General features: G+C 41.6%; 1 protein-coding gene and 1 long non-coding RNA gene across 4 annotated transcripts in view; one reads left to right on the top strand and one right to left on the bottom strand.

Annotated features, from left to right (window-relative positions):
* The window catches only part of LOC148344060 (uncharacterized), a 117,450-nt gene that overhangs the window by 14,827 nt on the left and 82,671 nt on the right, over positions 1 to 19,952 (bottom strand). The gene's annotated exons all lie outside the window — the stretch shown is intronic.
* The window catches only part of LOC148344061 (GDNF family receptor alpha-2-like), a 61,280-nt gene continuing 48,731 nt past the window's right edge, over positions 7,404 to 19,952 (top strand). The window contains exons 1-2 of the mRNA XM_088292381.1: positions 7,404 to 7,916; positions 8,815 to 9,159. Of these exons, the coding sequence (XP_088148507.1) occupies positions 7,865 to 7,916; positions 8,815 to 9,159 (397 nt within the window). The 5' untranslated portion in view covers positions 7,404 to 7,864. The remainder of the gene's footprint in view (positions 7,917 to 8,814; positions 9,160 to 19,952) is intronic.

Below are 19,952 nucleotides of genomic sequence, written 5' to 3'. Positions count from 1 at the left end.
CGCCACTTGAAACACGACACTTCCAGCGCGAGCGGAGCATGCACTTAGCAGACATCAAAATGCATCGGAGCAAATTAAATTTCTGACAAAGTAATGTGATAGAAATGGACAGCGTGGAGAAATGCCTGGAAAACAAATGGATCCGTCTGGTCGATAGCCTCCCGAGAGTCTGCCAGAGGTCGCGTCACAAATTTGGTGCTGTTGAAATGAGCAAAACAACGTTGACATTCACTTAAACGGCGACGTGTCAGACCTGATGTGGCAACAAGAGCACTTTGATGTCGCAATAACAACAACAAAAACAACCGTAATCGGGAATGGCCAAGGCTAGTTGCAGCCTGGACTGAATATGAAGTAGCCTGTGGCAGTGCCTGTCACTCCACCTTCCTCACCATTGACTCCATCGGCTGCTTTCACCCTCATATTGATTTCGGCGGACTAGTTTCACCTGACTTGAGGCTCTGCACCTCACCCAGACACCAAAGACTCCCTCTAAATGTTACTTGACTCACTCGTCCAAAGCCTTCTGAGCAATGTGGCAACCGGAATTGCTTTGTCTTATCATTGAAAAAATGATTTTTCACTCGGCGCCGTTGTGAGTCACAAAGGCCTCATTCAGCCAGACCAAGAATGCAAACGGTAACGTCTCATGAATCCAATACTAACGCCCCATGAAACCCAAAGTGGCAAACAGGGCTTCATTTTTGTTCATCACAACTTTATTTCTACATTTTTTTTAAATGATCATGTATACGTCTAAAGAAAACACAATGTCCCATCACTGGTGAGCTATTTTTAGAACATGCCTGCTTTCTACTCTGTGGTGCTTGAATGCACCACGTTTGTGACCCTCAGTCGGAAAACCTCTCGACAATGAGGCAAAAATGCTTATCGCTTATGTTATTCTCTTTGAGGAAGGAAATGACCTGCTTACTAACAAACAGACACAAATACATGATAATCCACAATTGTCTTTTGGGTTTGTGGATTACTAAGTGGCACGGTACTTTTTAGGACACCGAACACAAATATATTTGCAGCACTTTTGTTTTTGCTCCCACTTTGCATTGGCAGAACTCAAAGATATTATAGACAAAGAGGCCTATTTCTCTCAGAATTGTTCTTCAATCTGTCAAAATCCTAAATTGTGCCTGAGGCTGCCCAATATAAAATATGTTGGCCTTGGGTAAAATCGCAGTTATGCAGAGGACTCACAGTCAGGGGTGTGCTGGCCACCAGGAATTTTGGCAAGATGTGTTGATTTTCCCGAATGGCCGGTCAAACCACATAACGGACGCCCGTCCGCCTCAGATTAACTTTCATAGCGTGACGTCCGCATTACCCCCGTCGTCTATTACGTTTTGGTTTGTGGCGTGCGGTGGTTACGTCACACCCCGACGCCTCCATCGATGATTACATGTGAATTTAAAGTAAACATGGTGACGCTGCATTTCGGTGTTGTGCAGTACGCAAATGGAATGAGATGTCATCAGAAGTCGTCTTTTTTTCTCCCATACCTTTGATCAAGGTAATCTAAACATTTTTATTATAATTATTATTATTATTTTTTTCAATAATTTTTAAAACCTATTTTTATTTTTTTACTTTTAAATATTTTCTGTTAATATATTTGGTCTTTGACTTGTAATGTATCTAAAGGATGTCAGTGTACGTACTATTAGTAATTTGGGTAACATGATTTTGTATTCTCTACCTTGCTTCTCAATGTCGTAAACTGTTTTCTTTGTAAATGTGAAGCACATTGAGTTGTCTTGTATATCAAATAAACTATATAAATAAAGCTGCCTTTCTGTGTCGAAATGGGCCCTCTAAAATCTCAAATAGGGTTAAAAAAAAAATCTGTATCGATTGGGATCACCATTATCTACCCTCCCCCACGTACACAAATTTACTAAAATATATCAGTAATACTTTTAGTTTTGACAAAATGTAGGCATTTGAAAAGCGTGTATTTCTAAAGTTGTTCAAATGTTTACTGATCCAAATTCAAATTGTTTGGCCTCGGTCTGCTCCCAGCTGAATGCCATTCTACTTTCAGACTGTGTCCGCACAGAGCCAAGCAGATGTCTCATCATTCTATGCTTTTTATTCACAACACAGGAAGGTCTGAGCGGCAATATATTGTTTCAATTAATGTAAGGCCACATCTAATATAGTGGGGAATTAACAACGGTTCTATGTTCTCTGCTGCCGACCACGGCTGTGTTTCCTAATAAGCATGCTGCACTAGTCTCCCAAGATACGCATTAATTAGCTCATAATTTCTAATCTAATCAGTCATGCTTAACCTCTCTCTGACAGTCTGCCTCTGAGTGTGAGTGTGCGCGCAACGTTCAGTTTATTAGTACACTGTGATGTGCGTGTCAGGAGCATCCAGGAGACCTTTGCCCTCAGTTAACCCTCAACTTAATTTTACTTTAGTAAAGAAAAAAAAACCTTATCAAGTGAGCCATGCACACATTTCATTTGAACTATGGGCGAAAAGAATCAATGGTCAATTTAATGTGTCCTCGATAAGTTGTGGATGAGATTGGCTGGCACACTAAAAAAAAATGCTTGGTAATTTTCTTAACCCACTTATTGGGTAGTTGCGGATTTTAAAAAGATTGGGTTACATTCATTATTTTTGAGCCAGCAGATTGGGTTCAAGATCGGATTTGGTAGTGCTGAAGAGTTGAAACTGCTCGCCATTTCTGACATGTATTGGAGTTGAAGTCGATTTAATATAAAAGTCTTAGGAAACGTCAGCAGTGAACATTTTTGACAAAGGGGTGGGGGTTCAAATCCCGGTCAGGGTGGATGGCTCACCCACGGCAAAAGTGTGGCTTGTGTCAGGAAGGGCATCGGGTGTAAAAAGTGTGCCACACATGTAAATGATTTGCTGTGGTGACCCCTGACAGGAGAAAGTTTTTTTTTTTAGAAAATGTTGGTATTAAAATAAATATTTTTTTACACCACAGCTGTACTGATAAGAAGGTAGCTCATCAGGATGGGTAGTTTTTCCCCACAGTTGGATGAAAATCTTAATCCAACATGCTGGGTCAAATCCTCAAACCAATTGTAGCATCAGATCGGTTGTTTTTTTTTTTTGGTCCTAGCTCTGGGTTAACTATTTATTAATTATTAACTATTTCACTCAATTTGGGTTAGCAGTCTTAAGAATGTATACTTTTACCCCAGCATGCATGCCACAACAAATGAACACGCATGAGGCGACTATTTGCATGCAAGCGTGTCTCTCCTGATTTGAAGCTGACGCTCATCTCGTCTGACACACAAGAAGTCTTAACTGTTGGCTCCATCATTATTTCCCCACAAAGGCATCATGATATGATCCATATTCAGCAGATTAGCCACACTTGTCAGAAGCATCATGGGCAGGCTCCCCCCGAGGCTGATGTGCTCTTTGTTCACACAAGCACGCACGCACACGCAGGTGGGCATTCGTCAGTGCTTCAGTCCGTCTGTGAGTTCTCATCAGTATTTCAGGACCGCCCATTCAGTCAGTCCAAACGGGTGTCGAGACGGGATTAGCTCATACTACGTCACACCTGACACGCAGCAAAAAAACCTAACAAAAAAAAAAAGCAGTGCATTCCTTCCAGTCACATACCTCAATGATGTGTCCCGTATTTTTTTATTTCACCATTTCATGTGTGATGTTTTTATTTCTTTTATTTTTCTTTATTATGCTGCGTGTCTGCTTGCGTAGCATCGGCGTGTAAAGTGGAAATTATGTTTTTGAGGCCTATTGGCTGCCGACGATGAGGGACGGACTGACAATGCCCACCTCTGCAAACACACAGTATTTATCATCACCGTCTCCAGCATCTGCTGACGTGCTGATTAGATACAATTCAGTGTGTGCTTATATTTACTATAAGATCATTTCCTCCACCACCACCCTTTCTCCCTCCCACACTAGGATATATGAGCATGGATGCATACGTGCAGATAGATAAGTGATCAACTCTCTGTGCTGCCCATGTAAAGAGATGCACAGGCATGTTTTACAGAGTCATACATTAGAGATCCAATGCAACAGCTGTATCAAAAAATCTGCCTTTCGAAAGAATCCCCTATTTATGTAAACCAGCATCTTTTAACATCCCCTCGTCCTGTATATGCTGGAACTTGTCGTTAAAATATATGCTGTATTCATTGCGAAATTCAATTAAGAGAAAATCTTGGGTTTGTAGTACGAGCAGTTAATCTGGGTATGAATAATTGGGGCCGTAACTGTGCAGTGTTCATAATGATTTGAACGCTATTTTTCCTTCAGTCACCAATTTTGTGTGGCACATTTAGGAAAAAATAAAATAAAATTCCACAAATGTGCGAACCATTAATTGCAAATGGGATTGCTCAATGCCCATGTATTTTTTCAACCCCCCCACAAAAAAAAAAATCTGTTCCGACACAGGCGAGCCTAAAATCCTGTGTGTTAAATGTGATAGTTTTCAGTTACAACGAATAAAAAGCTTACTTTTTAAATGTTTTGAAAGCGGAATGTTGGAAGACATCATTCTGATGCAATGCTTTTTTAATTACCCCTACAATAATGATATTTTTTAATGTACGCAACTTGAATGAATCTGTAACCTCTCTGTCACATCTGCCAACGAGATAATGATTCTGGTATTGTGTTTTAATTGTTCAAAACAAAAGAAGTATTCAGCTAAAACATGGCCAAATGAGCAAACTATTAGAAACAGATCTCAATATGATGCAGTACACTCCAAACTAACACATTACTAAACACTTTGTTCAATGAATACCTCGTTAAAACTGAGCATTGTTATCTTCATAAAAGGTTACAATTTTTCATCAGTGCAACTCGGGGGACCACTTAGGACCACGCATTTGCTAACCAGATGTATGACAAAAATGTTTTTTTTAGATCAGAGGACAAGCACTCTAGAAAATGGATCGATATAAATTTCCATCGAAGTACACAGTCTTTTGCTGGCTAATAAAACAGTCCTACTTCTGTTTACCATCTTCTCTTGGGCAACAGCTTGTCAGTGAGATTTTATGCTAAAAGAAAATACTTCAGCATTGGTAGAAGTTGCTTGAAGAGAGACATTTTTTGACAGAATTCAAAAAGTAGAGTAGATGATCTGCACAACTATAGTGCCAGTGCAGGGCACATGGCAGGATATAGCCTAGCATCGGCGTCATGTCAGACCCCCAAACTCTTGGGGGAGATGACAAAAATCTCAGTCCAACACAAGCCGAATGAAGAATTCGCTATTTGGAAGGCAGCCTGCGCCGACAGTCAAGCATCATTATATGAGTCAGCCGCCCGGCACTTTGTCATTGTCACCGTCTTTAAATGGAGACTTTTTGTTTTCAAGATTCTTAAAGATTTATGACATTCTCGCCAACCGTTTGAGCGATGATGTACAACAAAGTCATTTTGTTTAATGTGAAACCACTTTGAAAAATGGCACATTCCGTGGGCTTGACCGTTCCCTGAGCACAAATACAGTACAATGCCATGCATTGTGCCATAGCTTTAATCTCCCTTTCAGTCAAAGGAAACACAGATGCCATTGCCAGGATATTGCTAAAATGAGTGATGTCATTTGGCAAGGCCAACTTGGAATCCACTGGAACAAATCTCCTCCGAATCGCTTTGATTTCTTTCTGTCAATCCAAAATGAATTTAATGTGGAGAAAGTGGAAAGTGAACTATAGTCTTGGTGGACACAGCGACACGCTTCATTGGCACTGTCAGAGAAGTATTCACTCAACAATAAGTTTATTATTGTGGCATAGCGCTGCACTGCATCATACTGACAGTTGTTTCCAACGTACAGCATTTCGTACCATTCGTGGCGCTTCATAACGTGAATTAAATAAAAACAAACAAAACACTTGACATAATACAATATCAACAGAGTATGATACCCCACCTTCATATTAAAGTAATGACTGGTCTAATAAGTTGCGATATAAACGCTAAATTGAAAGACAAAAGGTTGTTAAATGTATTTCTGTAGTTTGCCACTTGCTTTTCAAGCAGCAAAAGAGGTCATCAAAATATGAGACACAACTCTGAGTAAAATAGCTTTAAAAATTTGGCCCTATTTTTCGCCTTTTAACGAGGTCATATTTTAAAAAACAGCTTTTAATCTGAAGTACTTCTTTAAAAAAATAAAATCCAAGAATCCCAACGTGCCAGTACGCCAACATTGGCAGGGCTGTGAGTACCCTTTATAGCTGCTTGCAGCTCTAGTTAGGACCCGAATGCCCACCGCTGCGAGGTCCATATTCTTTTTGTAGAATTTCTTTTTATTTATTTATTTTCTCCATGAATAATCTAACATGAAAACCGTAAACATGCACAGAAACTCACCAACCTTTGCACTCTTATCGAGTCAGATGACATCAATTTGTATTTTGTTGTCAGCGTAAACAATGACAATAAAATGGCTCTGGCTCCCCAAAGAGGGAAAATAATAAAAAACTAATCCCGGGAGTTTGATAAAAATTGGCAGGCACGTGGAGCACCCTGTCCATTACAGGCATAGTCTAGAACAGGGGTGGGCAAACTTTTGGATTGGCGGGCCAAAATTTGACAGAGGGGCCGGACCAGGAGCAGATGGACGGAGTGTTTCAGTAACCTCACCTCATCGGAGAAAAGAAAATACATTTAATTTTAAATGAAAGTGAACAAAAGCATTACAACAATATATATGTCCTTGAAAAACCACAGAATTTAGAAAATAAAACATTAACAAGGTTTATTCATTTAATTTTTTTCTAGTTCGGCGGGCCGGATTAAAACGTTTAACGGGCCGCATGTGGCCCCCGGGCCGTAGTTGGCCCACGGCTGGTATAGAACAAACAGGAAGTGAGCTATTAATGTTTCAATGTCCAATTTTGGGCCAAATTTGGACTTTAATAGGGGGTCATACTTTTGCACCCTTATCCTAGAGGATTCATCAGATTGACTTCTAACTTCTTAAATTACCATCTAAAGATCTGCAACAACACAAAGGGAAAAAATGTTGCGTTTTCGAAATACTGCATGACGGGGGCGGGGCATCAAAGTTTGCATTTAATATTTCCTCTGCCACAATGAAATAAATGGTAAATAACTCCCCTGCACATGCTCCAAAAAATTTTGTTTTTTTTTGTTTTTACATTTTAATGTACGGCACGGAGCCCGTTGAACGAATCCAAATGAAAATGTATATCTCCTCCGGGGGCAGCCTTTCAAGCCTCCTGCAGGTAACGGTAGAGAAAAGTCTCTCTTGCATTCCTCACGTTCTCCAATGAGGTCAGCTCCCCTCGCAGCGCGCTCTAGTGCAACCCCACCCCCTTCGCCCCCCTCCAATAAAACGCTTGCGATGCTTCCACACGCGCGCAGTCAGCGCTGCGTTCACGGCGAGGCGCACACTTCCTTGGCAGAGCTCAGTTCAGCACGGACTTTTCACTCCATGCGAGATACTAATTGCGTTGATGACAGACGCACAATTCCACGACGGAACAAAACAGTGCCGAGGAGGTTTAGAATGCTGAGAGATGAAGTCTCACTAGTTGGTTGCTGCGAGCGCGCACGGACCTTGACAAACGGCGTTCATGGATTGACTCAGTGACTGGCATTTGACCTTTTTCCCCCCTCCATTATTTTTTTCCCCCCATTTTTCAACAATCCTGGTCATATAGCAGATATAAATTTTAAACTGTGGATTATTATGGCATCGATGGGCCGGTAATTTGGAGTTGAATGAGGATACTGTTTCCCCCTCTTAAAACACGGATTAACCTTTGGAATAATCATTTAAAAAACGATTTAAAATAACCAAATTGGAAACCACATCCTTGCTCCAACATGAGGTCCTTCACTGTGTGGATTTGCGTGTGCAACATTCTTCTGCTTTTAGGTGAGAGGTGAAATGTGAAAAATCCATGTCTAAATAATACCATCATTGTGCTTCAGTGTAGCGTGCAGGGGTACACTTTTGATTATGTTAGAGTTTACCTAAAATGTTTAAAGGTGATTTGGAAAATTCTATTAAAGCACATGCATTAAAATAACCTGACATGCATACTAAAAAAATATAAGAAAACTGCCCATTTTGATGGCACATAAGTCACCACAGATGCATGAGCGGCCAATTGTTTCACAAAGCTGACATTTTAATTTTATTGAAGTGAATGCTAATTAAATTTGGTGTTATCAACACAAGCATCTAAAAATCACATAAATGCACGCTTCAACGTATTGTCCCTGTCGTACCTGATGAGATTGTCTCTTAATGGCAGTCGATTTATCAAGATCACCACAAGGGGTCGCTGTTGTCCTTCTACCTTTTCCCACTGCACGCAGGTGTCAGTGCGCTTAGATCTTGAGTCTTGTGTCATGTGTCATGCAAACGCACCTGAGCGTCTGGCCCTGGGATCCCATCTTTTTCCCTATAAGATACAGCGCAGCATTCTGGTGTGCCGTGTGATTGCTTGAGCAAACATTTAACAAGATGTTGTGCAGTGCGGAGCAGTTGGTGGCATGAAATAAAGCGCCGGGCAAACAAGTAACATTTCGATCATCTTGCATAAGATTGTGACAAAGACCTGTGATGCATAAAGACTCCAGTGGACCATGACATGTTTTTACAGTTTCGCTTACGCGCGACAAGACGTCTTGTCACAGGCCATCAAACCTTTTTTTGTATTGCTGCCATGTTCAACAAGTTGCTTCCAAAAAGTCCGAATAGAATAAAAGCCCTGAAGTTGCACACTACAAAAACACATAATTCCCAACCCGTTTTTGTGTCCTCGTAGATGAAACCGTTAGTTCCTGGGACAGCTCCTCGGCTTTGTCCGTGCTCTTGGCTGACGGGCACCCCGGGTCCGAAGTGGCCGGAACGCCATCGGAATGGGTGGACTGCATCCAAGCGAGTGACATGTGCAACCAGAACCCACACTGCAGCTCTCGGTACCGCGTGATGCGTCAGTGCCTGGTGGGCAAGGAGAAGGAAGCCATGCTGGACAACAACAGGGAGTGTCAAGCGGCCCTGGAGGTGCTGCTGGTCAGCCCGCTCTACGACTGCCGCTGCAAGAGGGGAATGAAGAAGGAGCTGCAGTGTCTTCAGAACTACTGGACCATCCACATGGGACTCACTGAAGGTAGGAGGCACATGGTTTCACTCGATATGTAGCTACCGTTTTCATGTAAAGTGATTAACCGTGGTTGAGCTAAGGCAAAAATCAACAACACCAAAACCCCCAAAAATGTAACAAAGGCAACATTTATTTGAACACAAATTGTTGGATAAATGTAAACAGGTGGAAACACAGATTTATTGTAGCTCCGGCCGTCTACTGGAAGAGCAATTAATTGTCCAGCCCGTCACTATACATCACTGGCAGATAGCTCAACAAAGAGACATTATCTGTAGTCGTATAAATCAATTCATCCCTCCATCTTCATTACTGAGCTTGAGTCGGAGCTATGTGACTGACTGTCTTATACGTCTTGTACATGGCACAATTACAAGTGCACTGCATTTGGGTTAGTTTGTTTTGCGCTTTGTAAACTGCAAACATTTTATTTGATTTAATTGAGTAGATGGTTTTTTAATTTTGCTTCGGATTTGAAAAAACAAAAAACAATGTACTGTTCATATTGTGTCACCTACAGGAGAAAAAGAAAATTCTGAACAGACCCGCAATATGAACATGGGCTAAACATTAACAACTTCTGTAGCGACAGACTTTTTCTGGAGAAGTAGGGTAGCATGAATGCAGAAAGATTTTTTTTATTTTTTTTTATGTCCACAATATATCGCTACCGTCTATTTAACTGTGTGCCCCCATCAGTAACAAGGAAGGTCCTCGGAACACTTTTGTCAAGGAGGAGGCAATATAAGATTATTGATTATGCTTCTTAGAAACACAATATTAGCAGTATGCTTTGCTAGACGCCTCCTGCCAATTTTTTCTGCCGGGGGGGTTTAGCTGTGATCACCCTCCCTCCGATGGATGCACCCTCGCCCCCCTACCCCTTTGCACGCCCCTGGATAGCATAGGTTAGTGGGAGACTAGTCTCTCTTCCGACATCCCCGACGTCTGCGTTGCGTCACAGTAATATATACTCAAATTTAATTGGGATTTGAACGACTCCTCCAAGTCAGTGTCTCGTAAACCTTTTACACAAAGTACCACCTAAAAAAAAAAAAACACTTGTCCAATTAAAATGTAATGCACAGACTGCAAGTCATAAATTTATAATAATAGAAGCTTTAAAAACAAACAGATCATAAAGATTAAAATTGTACGAAAAAAAAGAGTTAAATATAACTGAACTGCACTTTACGCATACCATAACAGACACTCAGTACTAGAAGGCCTTTAAAGGTTTTGAAGATGCACACCACACCCTGCTGATGCACGGTACCCTGGTGTCCTCTTAAGGAGATGCTTTGAGCCCTCGGATAAAAAATACATGCTGTTCCTGCTTGCTCCATCCTCTCCAAGGTAATGGAGTCATAATGGGATTGCATTAGGAGGCCCTGTTATGGTAGACTTATTGTTTTTCACCTAAAGTGTTCCATATTACCATGTAATTAGGTTACGCTTGTATAGCCCAACGGCCCTTATGTGTCCACTTACACGGCACATAAAATAGCACTCTTGTTGTAACTCTCAACTCTCTGGGTTTTACACCAAAACACTTTTAGAGGGTGAAAACTCCCATCACTTTGACTGCCATCCATCCTTCCGCATGTCAGTGGCCCCTGTGCTTTGTGTTAAGCGACTAAAATGACAGCCATGCGTCCTGTAGATGAGACTGAAGGAGGTTTGCCCTAAAGACGACTCGGTGCCCTTCTGGTGGACCACAGAGTCAGAGAGGCATTGCGGCCACGTAAGGAACGTGATGCATTCAGCTGTTGTGACAAGCAGGCTAATGGTGGGAATGTCTTTGAGGATTGTGGACTTTTGCGTGGTGATCCGTGAAGTGATTCCCCGGCTCGACGGCTCACAGCACCAGCTTCACTTCATCACACTGATGGCAGCAGAGGGTCCCTGTCATGAGTTCAAGGCAAAGCGAATGACGCGGATGCTCCCCGGGCATCGCGTCTCGCTATCTGCTTGACAATGTTCTCTTTGCTCTGTGGTTTTGTTCTTCCACTGACTTTTTTTTTTTTTTTTGGGTTGCTATTTGAATGCATCACACAAGTTGTTCAGCTCTCGCCACGTGTCCTTTGCAGAGGTCGCGTTTCATTCGCGAGTCTGCTCTTCAGCTGTGGCCTGTTTTTGGCCCCGTCGCCCTTGGAGATGAAGCTTCAGCACAATCCGAGCACTGTTTTAATCTAATCATCATCCATTGTGCACTCGAGTATGCTTTTATTAACAATCCAAGTACGATAACACACTTATCTGGACACTTGCTTGAAATTCACTCTCACAAAATCACTCAAAATGCAACATGGATTTTACCGTGATTAATAAGAATAGAAAAATACGATGCAAGCTGAAAGATTGCTGATGACATTTTTTTTGGGAGTCTGGATGTTGACTTGAGGCCAAACAATACACAAATTGACACTTTGGAACATTTATAAAATCATTGCTTGCATTCATACTGTTTTATTTTTTTCTTAGGGTGTCAACCTTTTTGACTAGGAGGAAAAAACAGAAACCGCTGATGCCGATCGACATATACATCTACAAATTGATAAAAGGGGACTTGGCTGCACTCTAATGAATGGATGAAGAAAATAAAAGGACAAAAAGATCCATATTTGTTTTCATAATTATCAAATTCATTGAAACTCGGGCACCAGTAAATATTCTAAAGTCAACATGAGAGAACGTTCTGTCTCAAAACCTGCAAGTTTGGTTTAATGAACTTGCCCATCTATGTACGTGAGTGCGAGAAAGCTTATTTATCTATATGCACTCAAAGGTTTAGCCTAGCACGGCGATTGCCCAATTATTAGGCTATGTAACACACTGTTTAAAAAAATAAAACAAGATAGTTGCCGCTGAAAAGTTTTGAGTGGCAAGTGACATTAAAGACTGAATTGCTTTAACAGCACGGCTCATTTGTTCTCGCAGCAGAAAAGATTATATTTCAAAGGCGCAAGTAACCTCATCATGAACATCTTTATTCTGTAGAGCAAAGTGACTTTACCATCTAAAGCATCAGAAAACTTAAAAGAATCTTGTAGATCAGTTCACAGCTCGACAGATATTCAAAATGACCTTGACAAAGTCTGCACCCTCAAACGCTACAATTTTCTGCAGCTGCGACTGTATTTGAAATGACCTTAAGATAACCTTAAGGCTCAACTGCGGTGTGACAGGAGAACGCACCATCATCAGGGAGCCTTTTCACTTCACTTTGACAAACAAACTTGCTTGTGCACCTTTGGAGTGGTTATCCTATGAAGTCGAGTTTTGACACCAGCGTTGGGATCAATCCATTGACTTGCATAAGAGGAATTTACCGTATTAGTTTCCGAGAATACATTGAATGTCGGATGCTTGTTGCTTTAACCCGTATAGTATATGAAGTGTGTCCGAAAGGTTTGTCACAGCAGATGTACCGCGGTACAGTATTTCAATCCAGATGATCAGCCAGCACATCTATAAAGAGATCATGTGGCATTTGGTTTGTGAGCAGAGGCAAGAATTGTGGGAAGACAACATATGGTTGCGCCACAAGGAAGTCTTTCAAAGAGGAATACTTGTCGTCGGCATTTTCGAAATGTACCTTTCGTGACACCGGTACTGGAATTTTTACCGTACGCCTCTGAGAAAATCCGTCTGTTTTTTATACCACGTCATGAAGGGTTTTGTGTTAGCAGGAGCCTTTCCCAGCTAACTTCTGGTAATAAGCGGGCACAGCCTGGACTGGTCACTTACCATTGCTAAGGAAGGCACACGTAGGCAAACAAGCATACACATTCATGTTCATACCTAAGGACGAATTAGAGTTGCCAATGAAGTTAACACGCTTTTGGAGGAAGGGAGGAAGCTGGAATACCTGGGTGCAGAACCGCAAGTATGAGTGGAGGTTTGCTGTCATGTGAAATTCTAAATGGGTGGCTGTCTCGACATGTGCCCTGTGATTGGCTGACAACCGTAAACAAAACATAGACAAAAATGCAAACGTGAATGTCATATTATATTATCACCATTTATTCAGAGTAATAAACAGGACAATTCCTCGGCCGGCCAACAGAAATTGCATGATTCCAATAGTTCCACAAACACCTCAGCTTATAAATGAAAAAAAAAAAAAGCAGTGTTTCCAACTATCAACATCACTTTTTTCCAAACACTGCATAACGTTGGATTTGAAATATCTTCCACGCTTGGCCTTTAAACTGTGATGGTAGTTGTGTAATATACTTTGACCACTGCTAACTCCAATAAAAAAAAGAAAAAACCTCAAGCCATCCTTTTATGATAATAATCATTGCTTATTAAAACAAATAACCAGCCTGACAAACCGCCCTAAAGTTGCAAAATGTGCTCGTAACGTCCGTTAGTAATAACACGCCAGCTCCATACACTCAAACTAGACAATAAACTAACATCGTATAGTCAATAAATGTAAGAAGGTACTTGTAAATAAAACATCTTATAATGGTTGGTTGCTAATAAGAAGAAAGGAGATCATGACACACAATTAAATCATATTTGAGACTTTTTGACTATTTGTACATGAACAAAGTTGACAAACTCAGTGAAATTAGCTACTCGGGCCATAACAAATGCCTTCATACGTATTGATTAAAGTACAATATATCTGTTCATAGCCGCTGGCTCTCTGCCTTAACGCGGTTCTAGCCAGACTTTTGTTACAAGTTGACTGTACATCCAAACATATATTTTGGGTTTTTCCTCAACTCTGTATTTGACTTCAGCAATTAGCAACTCCTCATTCGCCTCCTCGGTTAAAACGCTACTTGTTAGTGGGCTTGTTTATTTGTCACCATGGAGGAGACGGTCCGCATCACGCAGCTTGTCGTTGCTGCTGTGCATGTACTCGCATATAGTACAAATACATTTCGTACTGCTGCGGCACAAGATGGCTCGGCGCCTAGCATTCAAGCAGCGGCGACATAAATTACTTCTGGGACGACGAGCGACAGCGCAACGTTACTTTTTTTTTTTTTTTTTTTTACCAGTACGGAGCTGGTTAGTGTGACCTGCTTCATAAGTGTGGGGCACAAGAACAGTTTAGATAACTGCAGCTTTGACGATCTCAAAATCGCATCGTCTGAGATCATGATTTCGATCCCAAAACGATAAATCGTTCAGCCCTCGTTGGAATGCGAATTTATAAGCCGTCCGCAGTGGTCTGAATGGCAAACTATTAACAATCTGTTCCAACGGGAAATGGCAGCAAATACAACATTTCAATGCAACACTCATCAAAAAATAATGAGTGCTGTTGCTCCGAATGTACAAAGAAGTCATTATTAAAAATAAATAAATAAATCATACATGGGCTCAAGCTCCTATAGGGAGTCAGCCATGGTTCCCTTTCATTAGTGCCCTGGGCCTAGTGTGCATGTGGCCTTGCAGCCGTGCCGCAGAATAGAACATTCAAACGATCACTCGCACACCTCCGACATACATTATTTCCTCGGCTTAGCTGTGAAAGAGCTTTCATGAGAACCTTTCAGAGTGCCTTAATTAGCTGAGCCAGCTTCCTCTACAGAGAGAGAACAGACACTACTGCCACCCACATCCACCAACCCCAATCATCTACATGACAATTTAGCGGCAAATTGTTCTCAAGCAAATTAGCATCTACGTGCGAGCGCCGGAACTCCACAAACACACAGTTTGAGAAATTATGGGTCGTAAGAGCCGTCCCGAGCATTTGATTTGCTGTCCTGGATCGTACATGGAGAAAATTAATGACCAATTAATCGATTCCTTTTTTTTTTTTCCATCCTTGAACCACTTTAAACAGATATGGTTCTGCATGTTCTGGACGCCTGTTTCTCGGCCAGATTATTACTGACCCCAGTTTATTATTATTTTTTTTTAATATACGTATTCTTAAAACTACTGGTTTAAAAGTAAGACAAAATGGGTGAAACAAGATGGACCAAGCTCATGTTGGGGTATTTAGACCCAGTGCCCACCACAGTGGGCCAAGAGTTTGATCCGACAAAGGGTTTAAAAAGTAAAAACTACTCATTCTGAGAGTTAAAACTACCAAGAAATGACTTAAAATGTTATGAGTTTTAGACATTTTTTTTAAGAAGAAGTCACTTACGCCTGCCATTTACCAACTCAGCTATCACAAACATTTTCCAAAAATGTTATAAAAATGTACTTCCATATCAAAACTACAAAATGGTGATGACCAGAGTCAGCTTTTCAGCCGGCCCATGAAAATGTTGAATTGTCTTAAATCAACCATAACATGAATTTGCGATATATAATGAACCTACGCCTGTTGCTTTCTGTCGGCGTAAAAAGCAGGATGGATTGAGATCTTCAATAATCAATTTCTTTTCAGCAAAAAAAGAGGCTGTTCTTGAAATAGGGCTTCTTCCCTTACCCCTGTAACCATAAAGTGGCCAACAGTCGTATTACATCCAAAATAAACAACAAAATGTGAGTTATGACTGGAGCAAAAAAAAAAAAAATGCAAATTAGTGAAAGTACGAACCCGGAATCTGCAATGAAGGACGATTTACTGTATTTGAAAACTATAATTTTCAACCAAAGCATTACAATTCCAACGAGAGTGCCTTAGCTCAATGCTGACATAGATAATGAAACATTATAGGCAAGCTAATATAAATTAGCGTAGCTGTTATGGCAACTATAAACCTTAAATAACGGCTACTTTCATATGCTTGGAGGAGCAACACATCCGTTTATGTTTTTCATTTTTCATTGACAGACATGATTTGATACATAGCCACAGAACGTGCAATCTATGTTGAAATATAACCGTTAAACTTTCCAAACACCCTCGACTTTGACTGTCTCGCCACACAAAAGTCAAGTTGACTTTTTGGTTTATATTTGGCTTTTTCTTAAATGTCAACAGTGCAAGGTCACCCTCCGAGTAGGTCATTACATCACATTAATATCACAAGTTGTTGATGACGTGTGATATCATGTTAATATCACACGCGGCTGCTGCCGCCAGCTTATAAGGATGCCACGAGGCAGTGGCACTGATGGACCGAGAGAAAGAAAAAAATAATGAGGGAGAGGAACCGAAAAGATAGCGAGGGGGCGGGGGGGGGGATTAGAGGAAGGGAGGGGTTACAAAGGTACATAGTATTCCTGGGTGAAACCATCATTATTATGAGCAATGGGAGCAGTCAGTGGCCATTACCTTAGCCATCCACTGTCATAAGCAGAACATTTTTTCCAGGCTGCCCCTCATGTCAGGCGGATCAAGAGGGGAAGCAGCCTCTTGCATGCTGAATACGTCCTCCCACCTGCACCTCAAGCATCGCCCCCCCACCCCCAGGGCCAACACAGCTAGCTACTTCATCATCATAAGAAAGAACCTGCCGATAGCTTTTGGGACACGATCAATAAATTCTTTTATAGCATTTCTCTCTCGTCACGCCGCCTTTTTTCCGCTTTCGTCCCGAAATGTGAAGATCACATACACGCACCTCCCCTTGCCCTAAGGTGAAGTGGGCACGGTTCTGAGTTAGTGGCTGGAGGGGGAAGTGAGTGACAGGCCATCCTTCACTGTGGAAGGAGTCATGATGGGCGTATTAAGACTCAGTCCTCACAGCGCCACTAAATGAATGTGTGTTTCCCAAGTCAACTTCCAGACCCGCAGGCTATCATCACAGCACGGCTCGGAGTGTGTGTGTGTGTGCGCGTGTGTGTTGGTGGCAGGCTGCAGCCACTCGCTCAGCATCGTTAATTGAAATTGCCGCTTGTTGTCAGCGGAGGCCTCCCCTCTCCGCACGGAGGGGTTAAATTATTTTGTAAATACATTTTCAGACGGATTAATTATTTGGCTGCTTTTCCTGCGGGAAAGCGACGCAGCCATAAAGGAGCACTAATCATGTTTTACATGAAATATTGAAGTGGTCGATAGCAACATTTAAGCCGTTTTAGTTTTGTCACAAACCAAATTTGGTTTTGCTATAAAATGTAAATTGGGAGGCTGATATGATGAGACTGCAGAGCCGCTTTTAATGATCTGTCTGACCCACGGCGACGCAATAAAACGATTTATCCTTTTTTTTTTTTTTTTAACTGAATGTTTTCCGAAGGAAACCCATTTTCAATCACCAAGCGCCGGGCATATATAAAAATGGTGATTTCAGCTAAGTGACTGTGTAACTATTCGCATTACCATTACACATCGCCCAAGGAAATGTGATGGGGAAACGCTTCTATTCGCAGGTTGCCCGCCTGCACGCCACGCCGCCACATTGGGATATGTGACTTGAAATATTATCACGGGGTAATCCAATATTCTATTTGTCAGGTTTGAAATTGAGTTTAAAATGTCAATATCACTTCAAAAGCGGCGCTGCAAACCGAATTTATGCTCCCAGATGCGTTCGGGGGAGCGGAATTCAAAGAAAGAGGCACGTGTTTGCATCTCACGCAAATGTAATGAAGTTGACGTATTGCAGCTCTTCCTCCTCAAAAGCAATTAGACTCTGACAGCTCATTTTGTCAGCTTTTTGGGAGCTTTGACAGCAAAACTTTGTCACTTTTTGTTGCTGTTTTCTCTTCAAGTGTGCGCCACAAGCAGCTAGTCTTTTTGTGTCACACAGGGCGACTTCCATTATGCTGTAGTTGAACACTAGTGTCATTTTTACGATTGGGCAATGTTGTGACTTTTCCCCAACATTAGCCTGCAGAAAAAAACGAATGTGAAATCAATCAAACAGGAGCAAAAGAAGGGAGCGGTGAATGACAGTTATTAAAATTGACTTTGCTCGCAGCCATTAGGAGGTTGCCAAGAATGCCACGGAAAATCAAAAGGACAATCTCCATCACCTCGGGAGTTGAGCTTCATTGATAATGCATGCGCGAAGATGACTGATGTCGTGGCTCCGCGCAGGCCTGATGGTCTGTCATGCTCTGCGCTGGCAGAGAAAATGAAGGCAAATGGCGGCTTAATTACAGCAATAAATTGTTGCCCCGCAGCTAAAAACATCATATCACAAAACAGCTGGGAAGGCTTTTCCATTGCTTGATGATGACGATGACGCCTGATTGGCTGTGGGTCAAAGGGCAGTGATATTTGCACACGTGTGATTCTTTTGAGCTAGGCTACATGATAGAATTCAGTCCGTGTTTGTACTAAATATGCTTTTTGAATCCATTTCCGAAGGAATCTGTTGGGCTTAATTTGATCAAACGGCATTTTCCCTTTGATGAGAATTCCGTCAGCAAAATGCACCGTAATTAGTGGAAAATTGACATATTTTGGGATTATTTGAAAAAGCTCTTTAAGTGAGATAAATAATGTGCCTCGCAGCGTGGAAATGTTTGCCAAATCAAGCATTTGTGAGCATTATTTTTTTTTCCCCATTAAGGAAATCATGTAAATAGTGGTAATCCTTTCTTTTCACATATTTTACTGAAATACCCAATGGCCACCCCGCCCCTATCCTTCACGGTTCGGATATTTTCTTCCTCCGACACACCTGATTCAAATGATCAGCTCATCAGCAAGCTTTGCAAAAGACTGATAATGATCTGATCATTTGTATCAGGTGTATTGGAAGAGGCAAGGGTCACTCGAGGACTGGAGTTGGTGAGGGCACCACTGCCACCTACTGTAGTGGATGTGCAATTACACACTATTGTAGCATAGCAAAAATCAATATAATATTGGTATGTTAGCGAGACTTCTGCCGCGAGTACTTCACCGAACCAAGATAACCACAAGCAACCTTTGACTCATTTCGCCAATCGCATAGAGACAGGCAGTCACATGACCACACACTTAAATCTCAGCCGCCTCACAAATAAGCAACATTTTCAATGTGACAAGGAGACATGATGCATGGCAGAAACAATGGAGGAAGCGACAATTATTTGGATGACAACTTTTCATATTTATCCTGTCATATTCTAAAGAAAGACTACTCTTAGAGTAAAATGTTTGTCTAGTCTACGCACCTCTGGTGATTGCCTTCAATTGCAGCATGAGTGAACGCGGGCGACGGACAGAGGGCCTTTGTTCCAGATTGTTAGATGCAGTATAGAGTGTTCTGGATTTAATACAAGAAGCATATTGCCGCGCACACTAGGTATCGTTTATGCCTTTATGGAATATACAATAACGGTGTACACTGCTGACACGAAAGTAGTGGAATCATGGTAAACGTTTGCCCTGTGAGTGCGAATCTTTTGAAACGCTTCTGGAGAAGCACAACTTTAGAACGCAAGTGTAATTAAACACACTGTGGGATGTCGCCATGTCTCCAGCAAGCAGGCAGGCTGGCAGCAAGGCGGCCAACATACGCTTCTGAACACGCTCAGATGTATAATTTGATTAGCACGTACAAACAAAAAAGGAGAAAACAAGAAAAGTGCATACAGTCCAAACTTTCAGGATTAGAGGATTACATTTTGGCTTCCATTTCTTCCTCTCTGCGCACACACTTAGCGTTCACACACTGTGCTCAGCTGCCAGTGGCTCCATGAGAGCTCCTCTATCTTGTTATGATTGTCAATATTGATGGAAAGAGGGCAGAGAGCTTCAGACGAAGCAATGACTTTACAGACGTACACATGCCAAAGATTTGTTTTCTTTCCCCTCCGGACACACATTTGAAAATTCTCTTTTACAGCAAGCCGGTCTGTGCGTTTTCATTTACTTTTCATCAGATTTTTAATGGTTGTATTTGACTTTTACAAGTGTTTTTTTGTGAAATATCAACCCATGCCTGATGCCACCATTGCCTTCAATTCTGCCTGCTGATTTGTTGATTAGGCAT

The sequence above is a fragment of the Idiotropiscis lumnitzeri genome, chromosome 1 (genome assembly GCF_059441095.1).
Source record: "Idiotropiscis lumnitzeri isolate Australia: NSW breed Sydney's pygmy pipehorse chromosome 1, RoL_Ilum_1.0, whole genome shotgun sequence".
Classification (NCBI taxonomy): domain Eukaryota; kingdom Metazoa; phylum Chordata; class Actinopteri; order Syngnathiformes; family Syngnathidae; genus Idiotropiscis; species Idiotropiscis lumnitzeri.
The sequence above is the reverse complement of the archived record's forward strand: the minus strand, read 5'-3'. Positions and strand labels throughout refer to the sequence as shown.